This window comes from Brachyhypopomus gauderio, chromosome 2 (genome assembly GCF_052324685.1).
Source record: "Brachyhypopomus gauderio isolate BG-103 chromosome 2, BGAUD_0.2, whole genome shotgun sequence".
Classification (NCBI taxonomy): domain Eukaryota; kingdom Metazoa; phylum Chordata; class Actinopteri; order Gymnotiformes; family Hypopomidae; genus Brachyhypopomus; species Brachyhypopomus gauderio.
This window is the reverse complement of record NC_135212.1, coordinates 36,752,712-36,776,207: the sequence shown is the minus strand read 5'-3', so window position 1 is coordinate 36,776,207 and position 23,496 is coordinate 36,752,712. Positions and strand designations below refer to the sequence as shown.

At 49.4% G+C, this 23,496-nt stretch overlaps 1 protein-coding gene across 6 annotated transcripts in view; it reads left to right on the top strand.

Annotated features, from left to right (window-relative positions):
- The first annotated feature begins 339 nt into the window (after positions 1-339).
- The window catches only part of wtip (WT1 interacting protein), a 23,338-nt gene continuing 181 nt past the window's right edge, over positions 340-23,496 (top strand). Inside the window, exons 1-8 of one of the 6 annotated variants that reach the window (XM_076995079.1) lie at positions 409-2,385; positions 7,379-7,480; positions 15,741-15,808; positions 18,843-18,905; positions 19,148-19,278; positions 20,924-20,975; positions 21,050-21,118; positions 21,255-23,496. The exon at positions 21,255-23,496 is cut by the window's right edge and continues 181 nt beyond it. In XM_076995079.1, coding sequence (XP_076851194.1) covers positions 909-2,385; positions 7,379-7,480; positions 15,741-15,808; positions 18,843-18,905; positions 19,148-19,278; positions 20,924-20,975; positions 21,050-21,118; positions 21,255-21,443 — 2,151 coding nt within the window. In that variant the 5' untranslated portion in view covers positions 409-908 and the 3' untranslated portion in view covers positions 21,444-23,496. The other 5 variants (XM_076995089.1, XM_076995084.1, XM_076995108.1 and 2 more) reach the window with 5 other exon arrangements.

The following is a 23,496-nucleotide window of genomic DNA, read 5'->3' as shown; positions in this document are numbered from 1 at the left end:
TCACGGGCCACTTGTAGTTACTAAACCGTCTTATGTATAATTGTAAACAGGGTCTATAGGCTGCCTTATGACCAGTTCACAAGAGGAAAATACTGTAATTAGTAATCTCATATAAAAAGCCGATTTCAATGAACCCATAACCATTCAGGGAATGTGTGCCTAGTTAATGATCCTGTTTTTATTTTCTTAAATTCGGGTAGATGGCCACTCATTGGAGTTGTTATTTGCTTAAATGTTCCTGATATAGAGCAGTTTGAATGCCTTGGGCCTCGTCTGCTCAGTTCAATCCTCAATCTTGCCCGGCGCATGAAAGTGGACACACATCCCCTCTCCAAAGGGCTTTTTTCAGGATCGGAACCCCCTTGCTGAGCTGGTCTCGATCATTGTTCCGCTCCAGCATTAACCACATTCCACAGCGCCGCAGCGCACCCCGTCTACCTCCTCGCATTCCTTTTACAGAAACGAGTCCCGTGCGCTTCCTTTTATTCAGACCTTTTTTTGTCTTGTTTCGCTCGAATAGCTCCCATGCCGTCGTGAGACTCTTAACAAAAGAAATTACGTGGCTCAGATTTTCAAAAACAACGTTTTTTTAAAGGATTGTGAGAAAACTCAAGAGAGAAAATTCCTCCGCGCAGCGCGCCATTGACTGTAAAGACCTTTCAACTTAACAAAAACTGAAATTGACAAACGTCTCTTGTGTGGAAACTTTGTCAAACGAGTGTATCGCAACAATTTTGGAAGGCGGGGATCATGTATTGTGAAGAAATTACGACAGAAGACTAACTGATCACCAATAGGAAGCGATGGCTCGGCGGAGCCAGCGTTTTGTTGTGATTTCCATGTGAAATACAGTTTGTGCGTGTCCTGTTCCGCTCGCCTCGCTCACTGGGTCTCCCAACTTGTTCAACATGGATCGTTACGAAGAAAATCTGGGACACAGAGCGAGCAAGTTGATGGACAATCTCTCGATTTATGATGTTTATCAAGACAGTATATACAGCGGAAGAGGAGACCTCGATCCCGATGTGGCTTTTTCGTCCGCCGTGCTACCTGAACAGAAAAGTAAAGGAATGAATGGCAGCTCGGCGCCCCTGCAGCAGCCCCACACCGTGGAGAACTACACGCCGGGGAACAAAGTCTACAGCGCGGCGTCGGTGCGCTCCGTGAACGGGACCCGCGCGGTGCCTTTGGACTTCTGCTCTCCGCAGCGAGACGCGGTTTATACCGACGACGGTTACTGCACCAGATCTGAAGTTGCTCTGCCGTGCTACAGCGGCGCGCCGGACCGGCACCGCCGGTACTCGCCGGACGCGCAGGGGCACCGGTACAGCACCGGCTGCGCTTACGACGGGCTGGTGTGGGGGAAGCAGACCGCCGCGTCCGGGATCCGGAGCAACAGCGTGTGTCTGGGGAACAACCCCGACGGCAGGTACGCGGCGGGCAGCCCGCGGTGCAGCCTGGCGTCGTCTCACTCGTCTCAGGAGCAGAGCAAACACGCGAGTCCCCGGTCGAGCGTGAGCAGCCCCCGCGCCAGCATCGCCGTCCCGGTTCAGGAGAAATACACCAGCCCCCGGTCCAGTGTCGTGCAGTGCGACGGCGGCACCACCTTCAGCCCGCGCTCCAGCTACGCGAGCACGGCGAGCGACACCAGCAAACACTCCAGCCCCAGGGCCAGTCTGACCGGCTACGACTGCGGGAGCAAGCCCAGCAGCAACCGCACGAGTGGCATCAGTATGGGCTACGACCAACGGCACGTCAGCCCCCGCTCCAGTACCGCCAGCCAGTACTCCAGCACCACGAGTCCCCGCTCTAGTTTCTCCGAGTCCCGCTACGTGCTCGGCGGTAACCCCGATCCGGAGGGCGTCGCGGTGCACGGCACCACCGTGGCCGGCGTGAGCGGCCAGGACGGGACCGGCAGGTCCGGCGCGGTGGCCACCTGTGCGGTCAGTCCCCGCTCCAGCATCTCCAGCCACAGCTCCAGAAGCTCGCGGAGTTCGCGGGGGTCTATGAGCGCTTACCCGGAGATCCAGCTCCCCTCGCCCCGGTCGTCGGTGCTGGGACCCGGCTTATTAGAAGACGGTCTACATCAAGACTTCGGTGAGGCGGTCGCTGCCCACCGCCTTCATCTGCAGACGTACCCCGTGTTGGAGGAGTCACAGCCGCACCAGTCCGCCCAGCACGGAGCCGACACCCAAGTTCACGTCCCCGCCGCCGATAGTTACTGCGTCTCCGCCAAAACGGTCGCCCAGGGCCAGAAGTTCAAGCTGCCGTGCCAGGTGACCCCTGCCCGGGACGGCGGTCCGAGTCAGGCCGAGAGGCGGCTGGAGGCCTTGACCCTGGAGCTGGAGAGAGAGCTGGAGATGCACATGAAGAAGGAATATTTCGGTAAGCGTTCATCTCACAAACCCCCACCACGCAAGTACTGGAATACACGCAGTTGTGTTTTATAGCCAGTTTACATTGCAGCTTGGAGCTATTACATGCTGAAACATGGTATTATATTTGGTTCCAGGATGTTCCATGTACAGTGTCCCAACAAACGACAAAAGGAAAGTTGGGGTGTCCTCGGGGACCCCTGCTTCGACATGGTCTCGCACTAAAATGGAGATCATTTGGGAATTCACGGGTCTTTCTGTTGGACCAGGGGCGAGGCTAGGGTATTTTTAGTGGTGCTAGAGCACCACCGTGAAGTTGCTTAGCACCCCCTGGCTCAACACATTTTTTAAATATTATATTATGCAAAAAACTTGCTCTGCACCTGCGCAATACTTTGGTATTGTGCCTCTGTGAGCACTGGGGGCTGGGCACCCCTAAAGACCAGATCCTAAAATCGCCCCTGTGTTGGACCAAACGTGTAGGCGCGCTGTTTTGGTAGACTGCTCGTAATTATTAAGTTCGTGCCTCGTATGTGTGTGTGTGTGTGTGTGTGGTTTGCAACAGCGTTTACGTGAACGGTCCGTTGAACGGAACACGGCGCTGTTTTGTGCCTGAGCTGGAGCGGCTCTAGACGGGCAGGTCGCTCCCCACATTAAGGCTGGTGTGTGAAGGAAGCGCTTTGTTGGAGGCTCTCTGAATGATTATTCGTAAGGTTTCCATGGGAAACCAAGCCAGCTAAAGGTACAACGCAACGCTTTCTGTTATTTAAAAGTTTTGGCCGTGAAGAGGAGGAAATGGGCGATGGGATAGCCGAGCTGCGTTCATCACTGGGTCTTCCGCTTTGTCCCACGTGAGGCGGTGTGCCAGAGACGGGTCCGAGCGGCAGGTCCGAGCGGCAGGTCCCAGCAGTCCGCTGACTTGTTGCTGATTCATTTGATATAGATTCCCGGGACACTGAGTGGGAGTTTAAATGGTGGTTCAGAACAGGTGAAGTTTCAGGTGAGCTTTACTTTCTTCATAGTTTAAAATGTAACAGAAGTTTCTCAGTTTCTCTCAGACTTGCTGTATATGTTGGTGTGAGCATGGTGTGTGTGTGTGTGTGTGGGGGGGGGGTGGTCCTGTTATGTTCACTGCAACTAGTAACAGGTGGGTACCAGTAACAGATGGGTAGAGTTACTGGCTCTGTTCCCCTGATTGGTAAAAAATGTGTTGATTCTTTCAAATGGTTGTGTGCTCTGTCTGTGCGTCTGTCTGTGCGTCTGTGTGTGTGTTTGTGTGTGTGTGTGTGTGTGTGTGTGTGTGTGTGTGTCTTGGTTGCAGCGCCTAGCAGAGACTAAGTGGAGCATTATCTGAATGCTCTGACCTGTTGTGTGTGCATAACTAGCTGATTTCTGATTGGACACAATCACACCAGGCCACAGCGGTGGGGCCATGACCAATCACAGCTTAGATGGGTGGTATCCCACTGGTCACTTCTCAAAAGGGCCATCATCCTCAGCGGGCAATGACCCCAACACACACGCACACACACACACACACACACACACACACACACACACACACACACACACACACACACACACACACACACACACACACACACACACACTCCTGAAGGCAGCACGTTGATGTTCCTCTTCAGTCATGTGTGTACAGCAGTACATGATGGGCTCTGCTGCATATCCTCCAGCTTCCCAGAGTGCCCAGCGGCAGCCCAACACTTTCCTTTGTACCAGAGCAAGTACTTCCTGAGAGACTCCATGTTTCTGAGCAGATAGTGCTGCTCCCCTGACATCTCTCTCTCTCATCCTCACTCTCTCACTCACTCTGCCCCCTCTTCCTCTCTCTCTTTCTCTTCAACCCCCCATTACACCCCCCCCCCCCCCCCTCTTAACAGATAGACACACTCATTTGACATTCACGTTAGAGAGTCGTTCTCTCACACAAATGTCTCTGGTAGCAGCATTGTTGTCAGGTGGTGTCTTTGGGTGAGGAAGGTCAGGTGGTGTCTTTGGGTGAGGAAGGTCAGCTGGTGTCTTTGGGTGATGAAGGTCAGGTGGTGTTCTGGGGTGATGAAGGTCAGGTAGTGTTCTGGGGTGATGAAGGTCAGGTGGTGTTCTGGGCTGATGAAGGTCAGGTGGTGTTCTGGGCTGATGAAGGTCAGGTGGTGTTCTGGGGTGATGAAGGTCAGGTAGTGTTCTGGGGTGATGAAGGTCAGGTGGTGTTCTCTCATCTGCAGGGTAGAGTAGCTCTGCTGTGCGGTGTGGCAGCAGGGTCATATGAAGGTGCAGTGCATACTGGGACAGTGACGGTGGGCAGCTCATTTTTGTGGGTTGTCTTGAGGATTTTGAGTGGGCAGAAATCAAGGGGACACAATGCCCCCCTCCCCCACACCGGTCACCATGGAAACACTGACCATACCCATGGGTTCCATCTAGGGTTGCAACGGTATGAGATTTTCACGGTATGATAACCGTCTCAGAAAATATCGCGGTATCACGGTTATCACGGTATCACAGTTAGTTTGTATATTATTAAAAGATACACTGACCCTTAAAGAAATTACAAGTTATTTTTGTTCAATTAACTATTTATTGTAGAAACCTGGAACTATTGTATACAAAATGTGTCCTTTAAAAAAATAAGCTGTACACATGTTTATATAAATACTGCAAAATTAGAGAAACCTAAATCATGGATTTCAGTACAATTATTTAAGTTTAAATTATTTAATATCTGATAAACTCAGCCGGGGTCACTGTCTGATCAACAACTGTTGTAAACGTCCGTTGTACTTCCAAGTTAGAATATAACCAGATACTGCAGAAAGAGAGGATTTATTTCTGACATGATCCTCACAATAGAAATTTCTATTTTAAGGCTTTCACACCGAGTCTGGTTTTAACATATCAAAAACAGGCACGTTAGAATTTGAAAATGAACGCATGTAAATTAATGGCGTCTTTCACATCCAGTGAAAGCAAGGACCTTAAAAAGCTAGGTTTATACTTTCACTAGTGACCGTAGCGCGCGACTCCGCACAGTTCTTTTGTATTACGTTAACAAATACGAGCCTCTTGTAATTCCAGGACGAAACATGAGAGAACGTGAAGACGTTAAGATTGGGAATTTTGGAAATAAACAACCATTAAATAATGTGATTAAAAAAGCGAATTACTTCGAGTATATATATAAATATTTAACTTAATTAAGTTTAGGGTGCTGGGAAATATTGAAACGGACCTTTAAAGTTACGTACAAGTACTTTAATTCCACCTTATAAAGGTGTATGAACCCTCCAAACATGACTTTGTTCATTGCGCTGAGGCGCAGCGCGCGCAAAGTTACAAAATTCGAGAGGTGCACGACCTCGCGAATCGACAGCGCGCGAGACCCTTGCGCACGGGCGGAGCCACCGCGATTACGTCATTTTCGCCGCTGACATTAGTTTAGCTTTTTTTTTTTGTTAAAAAATTTGTTAAGTCTGATGCACTTTCTGCCATTCTCACCGATGTGTGCGGAGCTGAACCGGAGCGGAGTTGCGCATGCGCGGATGAGTTTCTCCGCTGGCTTGCTTTTTACCGGTTATAAGCAAACGCACACGATATGATAACCGTGCATTTTAATACCGTGGTATACCGTGAAACTGGTTACCGCTGCAACCCTAGTTCCATCACCCCACCAGCAGTTTATAAATCACTTGGGCATCTTGACTCATGGTGTGGGAAGGTTCCCTTTAAAAGAATAAGCCCCTGCTTTAAGCTGTAAAGTTTCATTCAGCTACCTGTCTTGAACAAAGGATGTGTGAGGTTTGACCTGCAGACGTGATGGTAGCATGGCCAGCAGAAGGGGGCAGTACACTCTCCCAGTGTCACAGACCAGTGAGACAGCAACATTGACTGGGTTGACTGGGATTGTTTAGTTTCCTTGTTTCCTGAGACATAAATGCTCAGTCATGCATGTTTGAAGGTGAGAGACAGAATCAGTCCAGCACTCGTACTGTAGGACTCTGTTCATGGGCTGATACACATTTATGTATAATATAAAAGTTCTTTGCTTGCCTCTGTCTAAAACGCCTCTTTCTCCAGAAAGCCTGTGTGCAACACTGCAATGTAGGAAATGGAAAAAATGCTGTATATAAAATGTGTTTATTTAGCAACTTTACACACAGAAGCAGTGAAGTCACGGCTCTCGCAGGGTGCGTCACAGCTGGAGGAGTAGCACCGTGCGCCGTTCACATCAGACACTCCTGTGAACGTCGGTGTGTCTCTGAGGCACAACGACCTCTGTGTGAACCCGGGTATTGACCCTGCCCTCGGTGTGGAATGCGACCCCCAGCAGAGGCTGTGTCATGCTTGAGAGCTCAGGGTCCCTCACTGCTGACTTATTTTCCCAGAATGCTAAGCGATTGTTCTTTAACTAATGTGAATGCTGACTATAGCTCCTTTGCGCACCACATTAGATAAAAAGCTCTGGCTTACCACATTCAGGGATTTTGTACACTGTGTCATTTAAACAGAATCGTGTTGCTGATTTTATAGGTGGAGCCTAAGGTTAAAGTTGCATTGTCTGTAGTATTTCGCCTGTGGGATGAATGAACAAATAAATAGATAGATAAATAAAGGTTTAGTTTTAATGTGGACATAATCTGGCTAATCCTGGGTTTCTTTCCTTAACCTGTATGGAGACCAGTTCTTGTATCTTGAACGATTATGTTAGGGTTGGTAACAGCACTCCACACTGATCAGTCCAGTTCGGTGGATGAGTGATGCCCCAGAATGCTGTTGTCATGGCTCCTGTTTGTGCCCTTCAACCAGGGTGGGATGGTGGTTCCACCTTGTATTCCAGGGGTGTAATGTGTTGGGGTGTGGTGTAATGTGTTGGGTGTGGTGTAATGTGTTGGGGTGTGTTGTAATGTGTTGGGGCATTGCGGTGTGATGTGTTGGTGGTGCGGTATAATGTGCTGGGGGTGCGGTGTAATGTGTTGGGGTGTTTTTTCCAGGGATCTGTATAAAGTGTGGGAAAGGAGTGTATGGAGCAAGCCAAGCTTGTCAGGCAATGGGGAATCTGTACCACACCAACTGCTTCACCTGCTGTTCATGTGGTGAGTACACACACACACACACACACACACACACACACACACACCTGGCTCTTGTACACGTGTGTCTTCTGCCTGTATGCACCCTGTGCACACCTGCCTACATCTCCTCCAAAACCAGCATATGGACGTGTGTAGGTGGTGTAGGGCAAGATGTATTACGGGGTCAGAGAGAGAGAATGAGGTGGATTAGAGTGAGAGAGAGAGAGTGCAAGGTAGATAGGGAGCGTGTGTGTGTGTCTCAGATGGGGATTGTGTGTGTGTGTGTGTGTGTGTGTGTGTGTGTGTACACCCCCTCAGTCCTGCCCTGCTCCTCGGTCTGCTAAGGTTGTCCCCTTACAGGAAGAGAGCTGGGCTGGAGCCACCCTTCCTCCTATTCAGCTGGCCCTCCTGGGCGGAGACAGGCTTTCCTCTGCCTTCACAGGCCTGAAGCGCCCGTCCTCATGCCTGTAGAGCCCCGCCCCTGTGCCTTCACAGGCCTGAAGAGCCCGTCCTCATGCCTGTAGAGCCCCGCCCCTGTGCCTTCACAGGCCTGAAAAGCCCGCCCTCATGTTTGAAGAGCCCCGCCCCTCTGCCTGAGCTGCTCACCCCCAAACACGCCGTGGCTCTGTGCTGGCGGTTCAGGGGCCGTGATCTATGCTTTTTTGCATTGCTCTACAGTACAAATGCTAAAGCTCAATGTAAGTCTCGGTGAACACACACACTCTCCTGTAGTTCCACTCTCCTTTCCTAGTTACTGACATGTGTGTGAGAGTGTGTGTGTGTCTGAGAGTGTGTGTACTGGGCTGATAACGTCGGATGTTCTTGGAGGAGAAACTCCAGCCAGCGAGATGAACAAAGAAGAAACCAGAAGAGCAGGTGCTGACTGTCATACACACTCTGTGTGTGTGTGTGTGTGTTTGTGTGTGTTTGCACGTCAGTGAGTGTGTGTGTGTGTGTGTGTGTGTGCGCATCAGAGAGAGTGAGAGTGTATGTGTGTTTGTGCGTGTGTGTGTGCACGTCAGAGAGTGTGTGTATGAGTGTGTGTGTATGTGTATAGACTAGTGAAGCCTAGAATTTCTCTTCACAGATATACACACACATGCGCAAGCACACAGTCATCACCCCTAACATTCCATCATGCACTGTGCCCCTGCCCACCTGCAGGTAATAAGGACCCACTTGTTCTTTGTGCTGTTGCGGTGTGTGTGTGTGTGTGTGTGTGTGTGTGTGTGTGTGTGTGTGTGTGTGTGTGTGTGTGTGTGAGAGAGAGAGAGAGAGATTGAAGACAGGGGCACACAGGAATGCACACAGGAAAGGTGGAGGAGTCAACATGTTGTTTACTGCTGTAGCGCTGGGTAATGTACCAGCAGATAAGAGGGATGGGAGTGGGTATGAGAGTGGGTGTGGGATTGGGAGTGGGAGTGGGTGTGGGAGTGGGAGTGGGAGTGGGAGTGGGAGTGGGTGTGGGAGTGGGTGTGGGAGTAGGAGTGGGTGTGGGTGTGGGTATGGGAGTGGGTGTTGGTGTGGGAGTGGGAGTGGGTATGGGAGTGGGTGTGGGAGTGGGAGTGGGAGTGGGAGTGGGTGTGGGAGTGGGTGTGGGAGTAGGAGTGGGTGTGGGTGTGGGTATGGGAGTGGGTGTGGGAGTGGGTATGGGAGTGGGTGTGGGTATGGGAGTGGGTGTGGGAGTGGGTATGGGAGTGGGTATGGGAGTGGGTGTGGGTATGGGAGTGGGTGTGGGTAGTGCTGAGTGGTATACTAGTTCGCACCAAAAACCGGTGTTTATTTTTGTTATCATAAGAATTTTTCATAAACATTTACGGCATACACGGTTTAAATAACCTTCACGTGTCCGGAACGCAGTACGGTAGTTAATTGTTTCTCAAGGGACGCCTTTTATTGCTGCGCTGCTAAGCACAGATGCAACCAAGCGCAAATCTAGCTTGCTGAAAACGAGGGACGTTCTGAACCACAAATTCTCCCAAACATTAAAGTAAAAGATGATACCCCAAAGAGTGGGTATGGGAGTGGGTATGGGAGTGGGTATGGGAGTGGGTGTGGGAGTGGGTGTGGGTATGAGAGTGGGAGTGGGTATGGGAGTGGGTGTGGGAGTGGGTATGGGAGTGGGTGTTGGTGTGGGAGTGGGAGTGGGTATGGGAGTGGGTGTTGGTGTGGGAGTGGGTATGGGAGTGGGTGTGGGTATGGGAGTGGGTATGGGTGTGGGTATGGGAGTGGGAGTGGGTGTTGGTGTGGGAGTGGGTGTGGGTATGGGAGTGGGTATGGGTGTGGGTAGTGCTGAGTGGTATACTAGTTCGCACCAAAAACCAGTGTTTATTTTTGTTATCATAAGAATTTTTCATAAACATTTACGGCATACACGGTTTAAATAACCTTCACGTGTCCGGAACGCAGTACGGTAGTTAATTGTTTCTCAAGGGACGCCTTTTATTGCTGCGCTGCTAAGCACAGATGCAACCAAGCGCAAATCTAGCTTGCTGAAAACGAGGGACGTTCTGAACCACAAATTCTCCCAAACATTAAAGTAAAAGATGATACCCCAAAGAGTGGGTATGGGAGTGGGTGTGGGAGTGGGTGTTGGTGTGGGAGTGGGAGTGGGTATGGGAGTGGGTGTGGGTATGGGAGTGGGTATGGGAGTGGATATGGGAGTGGGTGTTGGTGTGGGAGTGGGTATGGGAGTGGGTGTGGGAGTGGGTATGGGAGTGGGTGTTGGTGTGGGAGTGGGTATGGGAGTGGGTGTGGGTATGGGTGTGGGTAGTGCTGAGCGGTATACTAGTTCGCACCAAAAACTGGTGTTTATTTTTGTTATCATAAGAATTTTTCATAAACATTTACGGCATACACGGTTTAAATAACCTTCACGTGTCCGGAACGCAGTACAGTAGTTAATTGTTTCTCAAGGGACGCCTTTTATTGTTGCGCTGCTAAGCACAGATGCAACCAAGCGCAAATCTAGCTTGCTGAAAACGAGGGACGTTCTGAACCACAAATTCTCCCAAACATTAAAGTAAAAGATGATACCCCAAAGAGTGGGTATGGGAGTGGGTATGGGAGTGGGAGTGGGTATGGGAGTGGGTGTTGGTGTGGGAGTGGGTGTGGGTATGGGAGTGGGTGTGGGTATGGGAGTGGGTGTGGGTGTGGGTATGGGAGTGGGTGTTGGTGTGGGAGTGGGTATGGGAGTGGGTATGGGTGTGGGTAGTGCTGAGCGGTATACTAGTTTGCACCAAAAACTGGTGTTTATTTTTGTTATCATAAGAATTTTTCATAAATATTTACGGCATACACGGTTTAAATAACCTTCACGTGTCCGGAACGCAGTACGGTAGTTAATTGTTTCTCAAGGGACGCCTTTTATTGCTGCGCTGCTAAGCACAGATGCAACCAAGCGCAAATCTAGCTTGCTGAAAACGAGGGACGTTCTGAACCACAAATTCTCCCAAACATTAAAGTAAAAGATGATACCCCAAAGAGTGGGTATGGGAGTGGGTGTTGGTGTGGGAGTGGGTATGGGAGTGGGTGTGGGTATGGGAGTGGGTGTGGGAGTGGGTATGGGAGTGGGTGTTGGTGTGAGAGTGGGTATGGGAGTGGGTGTGGGTATGGGAGTGGGTATGGGTGTGGGTAGTGCTGAGCGGTATACTAGTTCGCACCAAAAACCGGTGTTTATTTTTGTTATCATAAGAATTTTTCATAAACATTTACGGCATACACGGTTTAAATAACCTTCACGTGTCCGGAACGCAGTATGGTAGTTAATTGTTTCTCAAGGGACGCCTTTTATTGCTGCGCTGCTAAGCACAGATGCAACCAAGCGCAAATCTAGCTTGCTGAAAACGAGGGACGTTCTGAACCACAAATTCTCCCAAACATTAAAGTAAAAGATGATACCCCAAAGAGTGGGTATGGGAGTGGGTATGGGAGTGGGTGTGGGAGTGGGTATGGGAGTGGGTGTTGGTGTGGGAGTGGGAGTGGGTATGGGAGTGGGTGTGGGTATGGGAGTGGGTGTGGGTGTGGGAGTGGGTATGGGAGTGGGTGTTGGTGTGGGAGTGGGTATGGGAGTGGGTATGGGTGTGGGTAGTGCTGAGCGGTATACTAGTTCGCACCAAAAACCGGTGTTTATTTTTGTTATCATAAGAATTTTTCATAAACATTTACGGCATACACGGTTTAAATAACCTTCACGTGTCCGGAACGCAGTACGGTAGTTAATTGTTTCTCAAGGGACGCCTTTTATTGCTGCGCTGCTAAGCACAGATGCAACCAAGCGCAAATCTAGCTTGCTGAAAACGAGGGACGTTCTGAACCACAAATTCTCCCAAACATTAAAGTAAAAGATGATACCCCAAAGAGTGGGTATGGGAGTGGGTATGGGAGTGGGTGTGAGAGTGGGTATGGGAGTGGGTGTTGGTGTGGGAGTGGGTATGGGAGTGGGTGTGGGTATGGGAGTGGGTGTGGGAGTGGGTATGGGAGTGGGTGTTGGTGTGAGAGTGGGTATGGGAGTGGGTGTGGGTATGGGAGTGGGTATGGGTGTGGGTAGTGCTGAGCGGTATACTAGTTCGCACCAAAAACCGGTGTTTATTTTTGTTATCATAAGAATTTTTCATAAACATTTACGGCATACACGGTTTAAATAACCTTCACGTGTCCGGAACGCAGTATGGTAGTTAATTGTTTCTCAAGGGACGCCTTTTATTGCTGCGCTGCTAAGCACAGATGCAACCAAGCGCAAATCTAGCTTGCTGAAAACGAGGGACGTTCTGAACCACAAATTCTCCCAAACATTAAAGTAAAAGATGATACCCCAAAGAGTGGGTATGGGAGTGGGTATGGGTGTGGGTATGAGAGTGGGTGTGGGAGTGGGTGTGGGTATGAGAGTGGGTATGGGAGTGGGTATGAGAGTGGGTATGGGAGTGGGTATGAGAGTCAGAATGGGTGTGGGTATGGGTGTAGGTATGGGTGTGGGTGTGGGTATGAGAGTGGGTATGAGAGTGGGTGTGGGTATGGAAGTGGGTGTGGGTATGAGAGTGGGTATGGGTGTGGGTGTGGGTATGAGAGTGGGTATGGGAGTGGGTGTGGGTATGGGTGTGGGTATGGGAGTGGGTGTGGGTATCAAATCAAATATATTTGTATAGCGCTTTTCACAACATATGTGAACATAGGATTTACAAGGTTAACAATACTATGGGTCCAAATCCCTAATGAGCAAGCCAAAGGCGACAGTGGCAAGGAAAAACTCCCTATGGGAGTGAGTGTGGGTATGGGAGTGGGTATGAGAGTCGGTATGGGAGTGGGTGTGGGTATGGGTGTAGGTATGGGAGTGTGTATGAGAGTGGGAGTGGGTATGGGAGTGGGTATGAGAGTGGGTATGGGTGTGCGTATGGGAGTGAGTGTGCGTATGGGAGTGGGTATGGGTGTGGGTTTGAGAGTGGAATGGCAGTGGGTATGGGAGTGGGTGTGGGAGTGGATGTGGGTATGGGAGTGGGTTTGAGAGTCAGTATGGGAGTGGGTATGGGTGTAGGTATGGGAGTGGGTATGGAAGTGGGTGGGGGTATGAGAGTGGGTATGGGAATGGGTATGGGAGTGGGTATGAGAGTAGGTATGGGTGTGGGTATGAGAGTGGATATGGGAGTGGGTATGAGTGTGGGTGTGGGTATGAGAGTGGGTATGAGAGTTGGTATGGGTGTAGGTATGGGTGTGGGTATGAGTGGGTATGAGAGTGGGTGTGGGTATGGGTATGAGAGTGGGTGTGGGTATGGGAGTGAGAGTGGGTGTGGGTATGGGAGTGGGTATGAGAGTGGATGTGGGTATGGGTGTGGGTATGAGAGTGGGTGTGGGTTTGAGAGTGGGTATGAGAGTGGGTGTGGGTATGGGAGTGAGAGTGGGTGTGGGTATGGGTGTGGGTATGAGAGTGGGTATGGGTGTAGGTATGAGAGTGGGTGTGGGTATGAGAGTGGGTGTGGGTATGGGTGTGGGTATGAGAGTGGGTATGGGTCTGATGTGGCATGATTGGGCCACTGGGTGAGCTCACGTGTGAGATCGGGCTCTGATCGTGCCTCTGTTTATGCTCCTCCAGCACAGAATAGAAGTGTTTTCACCACTAACTGGAATGTAGGGTGAGCTGACACCCCAGCTCAGTCGTGGTGTAACTCCCAGAGTGCAAGGCAATCTGTGCACACACATGTGTACGACGTTAAGAAACTCTCTGATCTTTGATGCGTTTAAAGCTTTATAGGGGCCTGTGGTGTCCAGCTCTCCACAAACCTAGAGGAGGAGAGGGTGAGGGGAAGGAGCTGTGACTGTGCAGTGAGAAAGAGACTCCAGGGGACAAAAGGAGACAGGAGACCTCTGCGCACCTCCCCTCCACCCACCTCCCCCTCTGTTGCCGGGGTGGGGGGAGGGTGGACGGGAGGAGCCAGTGACCTCAGCCTCAAACAATGTCTCCATTTACCCTGTGTCTCTGCCCTGTCTCCATTTACCCTGTGTCTCTGCCCTGTATCTCTCCATGTGCCCATTTACTCATTCCCTTGACCCACCCCACGGGGGCAGCTGTGAGCGTCTGCCCCAACATTGCCTAACCCCTGTACCCGTGCAGTCACCCTGAGGTGAGACGGCTGCTGTCTTAGCCCTTTGCTCTATCTGTCTGATCTCGCGCAGCTTTCTCATCCAAATCTCTCCGCACCTTTCAGTTCTTTGAGCATTCCTGCATGCGTAAACCCACTTTCGCACAGTTCATTGATGCTTCTTCCCCTGAGGGGGGCGGAGTTGGGGGGGGGGGGGGGGGGGGAGGCAGGTTTGAGTCCTGAAGGCCCAGTCTGGGTTGCCAGTGGTTGGCGTCAGATCCTTCAGCAGCTCTGTGAGGTGAGGTTTAAACAACAGCTTCTCTGTTCAGTGCTGCGATATGGGCATTAATCATGGGCTCTCTTGGTGAACCCAGAGTGTGTGTGTGTGTGTGCGCGCGTGTGTGTGTGCACATGTGTGTGTGTGTGTGTGTTTGAATGGGAGGAGGACATAAATTTGTGGTGTAAGGGGGGTGATGGGTCTGTCCCACGAGCTCCCAGAGCAGAAACACAACTCAGCAAGACCAGTTAAAAGCACAGACTGATTTATAGACCCCCTTCTGTGGTGTGTGAGAGAGAGTGAGTAGAGTGAGAGAGATATGGGCATGAATTCTTTATACACTCTGACTGTTGATGGGAGAGTGTAACAGGCTGTAGAGTAGAACTGTGTGTGTTTAGATCCATAACATGGGGAAAATGGAGTCTCTGTCCAACCTTAGGGTGTGGAAATGAGTTTGAGACACAGAAAATGCAAGAACAGAGTGACTGAGGTGAGTGAGTGATGTGGGGTGAGTGGGTGAGTGATGTGGGGTGAGTGGGTGGAGTGAGATGGAGAGAGCATATCTTGGTCATGTTCCTTGTTTAGTTGGGGCTGTGGTTGTAATTACCATCACACTGTGTGAATATGTAGCTGTCTCCACCTGTTGCCTCATGGTTTGGAGGATGTCTTTGTATGTGATGCATCGTGGTTTAATAGCCCAATTACGGTAATCCGTGCACGGGGGGGGTTCTGCTTGCAGTGCGGTTCTGGTGGGGTACTGATGGTGGTGCAGTTCTGACCAGGTTCTTAGTTACACTTCTGGCTTTTCAAGGTTTATGTGACTCTCCTGGTTTTGCCTAACCCTAGCACAGAATAGCACAGTGCCTGGTGGCATTGGCATGGTAACCAAACCACCGTCACTCCCTCAACCAAGGTTCTGTGTAACTCAGTGTTTTCTCTTTCTCTCTTTCTCTCTTTCTCTCTCTCTCTCTCTCGCACACACACATACACACACCTGATTCAACTTGTCAGATGATAACCAAGCCTATCACAAGCTGACCTGGGCTTGTCTACACCCGGCGGTCTCTAAGCAGGTTTGTGCTGTGTGGTGTCTCCGGTTCCGAAATCATGCCAGCGTCCCGAGAGCTTCCCAGCGTCCCAGAGCTTCCCAACGTCCCGAGAGCAGCCGTGTGTGCTCCCAGTTCCCAGCACGTCTCTCCCAAGAGGCCCAGGAGGGTTGGACGCTTCCTGAAAAAAGACACGCCTCACATATCCGATCAAGACTCGACTTGCCCTCCGCCAGAAGACACTACTGGGCTGGATTGCATATGAAGGTGGCACAAGCTGGCACCTTTGTGGACGAGGGTGGAGGCTGAGGCTCCGCCTCTGACTTGAGAGCTCCGCCCACAGCTGGTATGTGACCGTATGTGCTGATTTTTGTTTGTTTGTTCAGGGCGAAGACTGAGAGGGAAGGCATTCTACAATGTGAACGGCAAAGTCTACTGTGAAGAGGACTTCCTGGTGAGCGCTGTGTGCGTGTGCACTGTGGACGGATGTGTGGATGGATGAATGTAGACAGGGCAGCTGGAAAGACAGAATGAGTCTCGGAGTGGGTGGAGGGAGGGGTAGGTGGATGCACAGCAATCGTGGGTGGATGAGTGGACAGAGAGAGGGGGAGATGGTGTGTTTTCATGCTCAGGGGAGAGCAGATGTCGTGATTGACTGACGTGTGTGTGTGTGTGTGTATGTGTGAGTGTAGCCCCGCCCCCTGGCCCCAGTACCTTCCTGCATGCTGTAATGGAGCGTGGGCTGCTTCATTTCAGCTGTTGTGAACGTGTGCCACTAAGAGTGATAACATTGAACTATATTTCTGAACAAGAGTGAAACTAAAGGCTTTACAGACTGACTGAGTAATGTCAGAGTAATGTCAGAGTAATGTAGGGGTGAACAATATGACGATATAAAATCGTGAATGGCGATAATGAGTGGAGAATCGCAGGCGATCTGCCAAATTAGAGAAATCGTATAGATCGCCTTCGCCAATCAGCACAATGACTTTTTTATGCTGGTTCCCACCGATGCGGCAGACGTAGGGCATAGGACTGACCAATCACAGTGAACAGTGCGTCTTCCACGCCTCCATGTTGTGTTTGTAAAAACTAAAAGTGGACAACGAAGGCTGAAAGCCAAACCGAGGAGCTGGTAAAGAAGAGGAAATCCACCTCTGTAATCTGAAATTGATTTGGATTTTCTTCCACTGACCAAGACCAAACTACAGCGATATGTAAAGTGTGCAAAGAACACGTGAAAACGTCCGCTGCCAGTACAACAAATTTATTCAATCACTTGAGACGTAGGCATCCCAAGTAATATGCCGAAAGTGAAACAATGTGGGCAGCGGGGGCAGCCACCTCACACGTGACCATAGCGCGCGACTCCGCCACACCTCGCGCGATCGATATGTGGTAGTATAAAGAAACATCCCTCAAAAACAGGGGAAGGAACATTTACCTGACGAATTTTAATGTTGCTTTGTGTTTCAGGTTTGAAAAGTGCTGGAATTTAGGCTAAAGTACTTGAAAATGCTTGAAATTGTAACTACTTTGTTTCACAACAAATATCTGTCTGACTGAACAGTTCTCTTGTATTACGTTAACAAATACGAGCCTCTTGTAATTCCAGGACAAAATATGAGAGAATGTGAAACGAGAGAACGAGAATGTTTTGAAAATAAACAACCCTTAAATAATGTGATAAAAAAGCGAATTATGTCGAATCATTTCTACTATATGTATAAATATTTAACTTTAAGTTTAACGTGCTGGGAAATATTTAGTGCAATAGTGCACTTTAACAGTGTAACAAACTGCGTGACGCAGAGCAGGGAGGTGGACACAAACGCTGAGGAGAGCGAGATTTATTGAATGGAATTCCAAAGGCAAAGTCGTAATACCGGGCAGGGGTCATAACAGGTATGGTGGCACAAAGAACAAAACAAGGCAGGGAAAACAAAGACTAGGCTGAACGTACTTACAACAAAGACGAAACAAACAGTTAAGAGAACAAACAGGTAAGTAGCACAAAATAACCGATACCGACATGGGAGACACGGGGACTATAAATACATTGAACTAGACTAGAAACAGGTGAAGACAATAATGACATGGGTGTGGCAGACGTGGGGAAACCATAGAAACAGACAACAAGGCGGGCTCAAGGAGCAGGGAACAACACAGACACGAGGAACAGGGAAACCGGAGTGACAGCTAGGAGAGGGGGCATAGCCCTACGTGACAAGTGTCGTGTGTTGTTTACATTTTTTGTTTAAAATGTTTGCACATGGAAAATTGCAATATCATTCATTTAAATCTGCTTAAAAAGAAAGCTTTGTAGCCCCATTTTTTTTGGATGGAAGATCGTGATAAAAAATCGAAATCGTGATTTTATGAAAAAAAAATCGTGATACATTATTTTCCCCATATCGCCCACCCCTAGAGTAATGTCAGAGTAATGTCAGAGTAATATCAGTGTTGTTATTGTCTAGACCTCGAGAAACTCCTGTTGTGCTTTATAAGGCATCAGCTCCCTGATGATGGTGATGATGGATCTGGGTTCATTTGATCGATAATGTGCTGCTCCTAAACCCTAACTCCCTTTGATTCCATGGATCCAGATCCCCTCCCTGTTGTCCCTGACACCAGGGGTCTGACAGATGGGCCATCCAGTGAGGGGAGTGGGAGGGGCAGGACGTCCTGGTATTGGCTGCTTTATTAAAGCTCCACCAGACTCCGCCCCCAGCTGAGCAGGACACTGCCCCATGTGCAGCGGACTGGACTAGAATTTGGTTGTTGAGGATGGACCTTTGGAACCATCTGAGTGCAACCTGTCAACACACGAATATACACTCTGGAAAACACACCCACCCAAAATCTGTTATCTGAATCAAACCCCGCCCCTTCCTACCCGTGGCTACCCCCCCTTCCACATGCAGTGGCTGGCAGATGGCCATCCTGAGGCTGTTCCCTTTCCTAAGACGCCTGCAACCTGTTCAGTCAGCAATGTGCAAACCTGTGATCTCTCATTAAGCAGCAGAGGCTGGTGGCTTAGCAAGCCTTGCGTGCTGTGTCTGGATGTTTGGGGATACAATAGTATGACTCACACATCCCCAGAGTGTCCCCTTCTGTCCTGCCTGCACGGAGCAGAGAGCGGCAGCGCCCCCAAGAGGCTGACGGTGGAACTTGCTGCTAACACCAGTATTTGGACTGTGTATATGGGAATGTGGTAAATTGCAGCTCATTAAGGGTCTGTTCTCCTGTTATGAATGGTAGTTCAGCAGGGGGAATGGGGGACAGGAGTGCTTCCTCCTGCTTCTTTTGGACAGAAGTCCGGCCGCTGATGGGACAAAAAAATCGAAAGTTCACACTAAAGCCAGCACTCTGCATCCTACAATCAAGCCCTCTAAAGTGCTATGGAGGGCATAGTCACCTTCTTACTTAGTGTGTGCACCCACGGATCAAGTGCTGACTAAGTTTGTGTGTGTGTGTGTCTCCCACAGTATTCTGGCTTCCAGCAGACAGCAGAGAAGTGTTTTGTGTGTGGACATCTCATCATGGAGATGGTATGAGTGACCAATTTATCTTCACAGTTGTCTTTATTGTTTAAATCATACAAATTAACACCTCCATTTCAGCACAAGATACACACACACACCGTGCTACATATGTAGAGGATTATGATTTGGCTGTCATAGACAACTGTAGTGAGTTCAATGGGATAAAGACATGGAGTGCTGAATGTGAAAGGAATGCCAGCTTTGCTCAACAAACGTGTGTGTGTGTGTGTGTGTGCGTATGTGTGCAGATTCTCCAGGCCCTGGGTAAGTCCTACCACCCAGGCTGTTTCCGCTGTGTGGTGTGTAAGGACAGCCTTGATGGTGTCCCCTTCACTGTGGACGTGGAGAACAACATCTACTGTGTTAAAGACTATCACATGTAAGAATGTCTACTGTGTTAAAGACTATCACACGTAAGAACAACGTCTACTGTGTTAAAGACTATCACACGTAAGAACAACGTCTACTGTGTTAAAGACTATCACACGTAAGAACGTCTACTGTGTTAAAGACTATCACACGTAAGAACGTCTGCTGTGTTAAAGACTATTACACGTAAGAACAACGTCTACTGTGTTACAGACTGTCACACGTAAGCCTGTCTAAGAATGTTGAGTCTAACTCGCCAACTAAGGTCAAGTCAGTTTATTTCTAAAGCACGTTTGAAAGACCACAGACAGAGTGATGAACAAGCACTATATTGCCAAAAGTATTCACTCACCTTCCTTGACACATATGAGCTTAAGTGACATCCCATTCCTAATCCATAGGGTTCAATATGATGTTGGTCCACCCTTTGCAGCTAGAACAGCTTCAACTCTTCTGGGTAGGCTGTCCACAAGGTTTAGGAGTGTGTTTATGGGGATTTTTGGCCATTCTTCCAGAAGGCCTGGCTCTCAGTCACTGCTCTAATTCATCGGGTTGAGGTCAGGACTCTGTGCAGGCCAGTCAAGTTCATCCACACCAGCCATCCATGTCTTTATGGACCTTGTTTTGTGCACTGATGCACAATCATGTTGGAAGAGGAAGGGGCCAGCTCCAAACTGTTCCCACAAAGTTGGAAGCATGGAATTGTCCAAAATGTCTTAGTATGCTGAAGCATTCAGAGTTCCTTTCACTGGAACTAAGGGGCCAAGCCAATCTCCTTAAAAACCCAACACCATAACCCCCCCTCCAGCAAAGTTTACTCTTGGCACAATGCAGACAAGTACCGTTCTCCTGGCAACCACCAAACCCAGACTCGTCCATCAGATTGCCAGATGGAGAAGCGTGTGCTTTACTCCACTGCATCCAACACTTTGCATTGCACTTGGTGATGTATGGCTTGGATGCAGCTGCTCGACTATGGAAACCCATTCCATGAAGCTGTCTGACCACTATTCTTGAACTAATCTGGAAGCCACATGAACTTTGGATATCTGTAGTGATTGACTCTCCAGAAAGTTGGTGACCTCAGCATCCGCTGACCCTACTCCGTCAGTTCGTGGCTAAGTTCCTGTCGTTTCCAAACATTTCCATTTTCTTATAATAGAACTGAGATTCGACTGTGGAATATTTAGGAGCAAGGAAATTTTACGATTTTACGAATTGGATTTCTTGCACAGGTGGCATCCTATCACAGTTCCACGCTAGAATTCACTGAGCTCTTGAGAGTGACCCATTCTTTCACAAATGTTTGTAAAAACAGTCTGCATGCCTAGGTGCTTAATTGTATACACCTGTGCCCATGGAAATGATTGGAACACCTATTCTGATCATTTGGATGGGTGAGCAAATATTTTTGGCAATATAGTGTATTAATTAAAAGACAAATATAAAGGAACACGCTGCAGATAACCAGAATACATTAAAATTAATGAAATCAAATAAATAACTAAACAGAATAGAATGACCTGGACATACACCTGGAGCAAAGTACAATTTAAGAACAAAACATGAGAGTTTAGATGGGTTTTGAAATTATAGCTGCAGAGCTGTGGTAGTCGCTCCTAATGGGGCTGTCTTGTCTTTCTCCGTCTCTGCAGCGTCTTCGCCCCAAAGTGTGCGTGGTGCGGCCGCCCCATCCTGCCCGCCCAGGTGAGTACCGCCACTCAGGCTGCATTATGTGCCAGTCGCTGTTCACTCACCTTGTGTGTGTGTACTGTTTCCAGGGCTCAGAGGAGACCATACGCGTAGTTTCCATGGACAAAGATTACCACGTGGAGTGCTACCACTGTGAGGTAAGACGTGGTGCGCTGCACGCGTGTTGCCATGATGTTTAGATTATCACACACCACATTATGTGGTACACTCCTTTCCAAAGTGAATTAGCTCATATTCGTCAAATAAGTGTGTATGTGTGTGTTTGTGTGGCAGGACTGTGGCCTGCAGCTGACTGATGAAGACGGCCATCGCTGTTACCCGCTCGATGGACACCTCCTCTGTCATGGGTGTCACCTGCACAGACTGAAGGTCCCTGGTCCCACCCCCGGTCCCACCCAAGGTCCCGCCCCTGGACCCGCCCCACCCCCGGCCAGCTACCCGCTCCACGTCACGGAGCTGTGAATGCACACACACCCCTGGAGGCTTTGTGAGTGGCTGTGCAGACACCTGTACCCTGCTTCAGAGGGGGTCCAGGGCCACCAGAACAAACGTTCACCCATCAAACAGAACTGAGTGTGGGGGGCTCCCCTCCCCCTCTCCCTCTCTCTCCACTCCTCCTCTCTCTCCCAGGAACGACCCGAGGCCCTTTGCTCCCTCCCCCACTTCAACCTCCTCTTCAGCACCAAACCCCCTCACTACACAGATGATGTCACAGGCTTGACCTGTGACCTCTGACCCTTGAGGACCCCTGAGGACCAGCCTCAGAGAGTGGTCAGAGGCCATTCTGCTAGTTGATCCTGGAGACTGAGATCATCCCATCAGCTATGGGACAGGCTGCACATAGCCATGTCTGGACAGAGGAGTGTGTGGTGGACAGACGCACACTGCCCAGCTGTAGGCGTGACCTGGAGTGACCCTTTACTGACCTGGAGTGACCCTTTACTGACCAGGAGTGACACTTTACTGAGAGTCACACACTTCACTGTTTCACTCATTGCCTTTGAGTTGCACTGTTAATGTGTAATGTGTGGGCTGTTGGGCTTGTGTGTGTTTCTTTCCTCACTCCTCCTGTTTGCATGTTAGGCCTGTCCCAGTGCTCTGGTGGGAGTGGTGTGGTTTGAGTGGGGGCTTGCTACTGGGGCCAGTTCTACTCATCTCTAGTACCGCACCCTTGAGAGACTTGACATATACACACACTGTATGGGCACAATATTGTTGGAGGAGTTAGCTGCACATTGCTGTATTTTTCGTATTTAATTATATATTTCACAGCCTTATTTGAGGAACTAACGCTAAGGATCTTTATGCTGGTTTTCCAATAGCAGTGTTTTGTTTTTGTTTGTTTGTTTTTTCATTTGAGGTCAGTCTTAAACCCACTGAATGTGTGCATGTGTGTGTGTTTTTAAACACGTCTGAAAATGTGTTTTAGAGAGTTGGCACCAGACTGATGGTTCTCAGTACTGTCACAGCAGCAGACTGCAGGTCCCCTGGGCCTCGGGAGAGGAGGGTGCCTCTGTTCTGGAGTTTGCTCTTCCTGATGGGTCTGAAAGTTTGTTGCTATTGGACCAGGCTTCAGGGAGATGGGGGGGGTCTCTGATGTGCTGTCTGTTTGTATGACCCCTGAAAGGTCTCAGCTAAGCTCCACAGAAGCTACCTGCCTTCAGCCAGCATCGACTGTCTACACGTGTGTTATCCTACATTCCTCCTTAAGTGGCTGGGCCACTCTGTGTGTGTGTGTGTGTGTGTGTGTGTGTGTGTGTGTGTGTGTGTGTGTGTGTGTGTAAGGACGTGTGTGAGGGCTGCAGGCAACCCAGGTTGCAACAGCACCTCACCACGCAGTCAGCACCACCTCTCCACTTTCTACCATAGCAAATCAACACCCAACACCTCTCTGCTCTACCATAGTAAACACCACCTCTCCACTCTATAGTAAATCAAGACCACCTCTTCACTCTACCATAGCAATGTTTGTGCGTGTTTGGACTCTCCCAATAAGCACACACTAACACATGCAAGAAACCCACTTTAATACTACTGATTAAAGACAGGCAGATAGAAGCAGAAACAGGGTTCGGGTGTTCAGCCTGTGATTTGGTCGCATCGTCCTGTTCAGCACTGTGGAGGGAAGCAGTTTCCTATTTGCTCCCTCTGTCCACACACAGGAGACTGCACCCTGATGAGAAGTTGTCTTCAGGTACACATTCCCCACCTGCCCTGGTAGTGTCTCCAAGGACACGCGTTAGGCTCAGAATCCTGTCACTTTTAAAATTCCGTTTCCTAGATGCACAAGAAAACCTCAGACCTTTCTCGAGTCATTCCTACAGAGATCGAAAAAACATTGAACTATTGGAAGAAGTGCTAGTCATGCACTTACCGTGATGTCTTAATCCCCTTTAAAATGTTCTACTATTTCATAGAGTACAGTTAGTCTGTAAATAAATGTTAGTTTTTATTTGAAGCCTGTCTTGGTTAATAATGTACGCTGTAGCCCTGTAGTTCTCAACACATCTTGCCT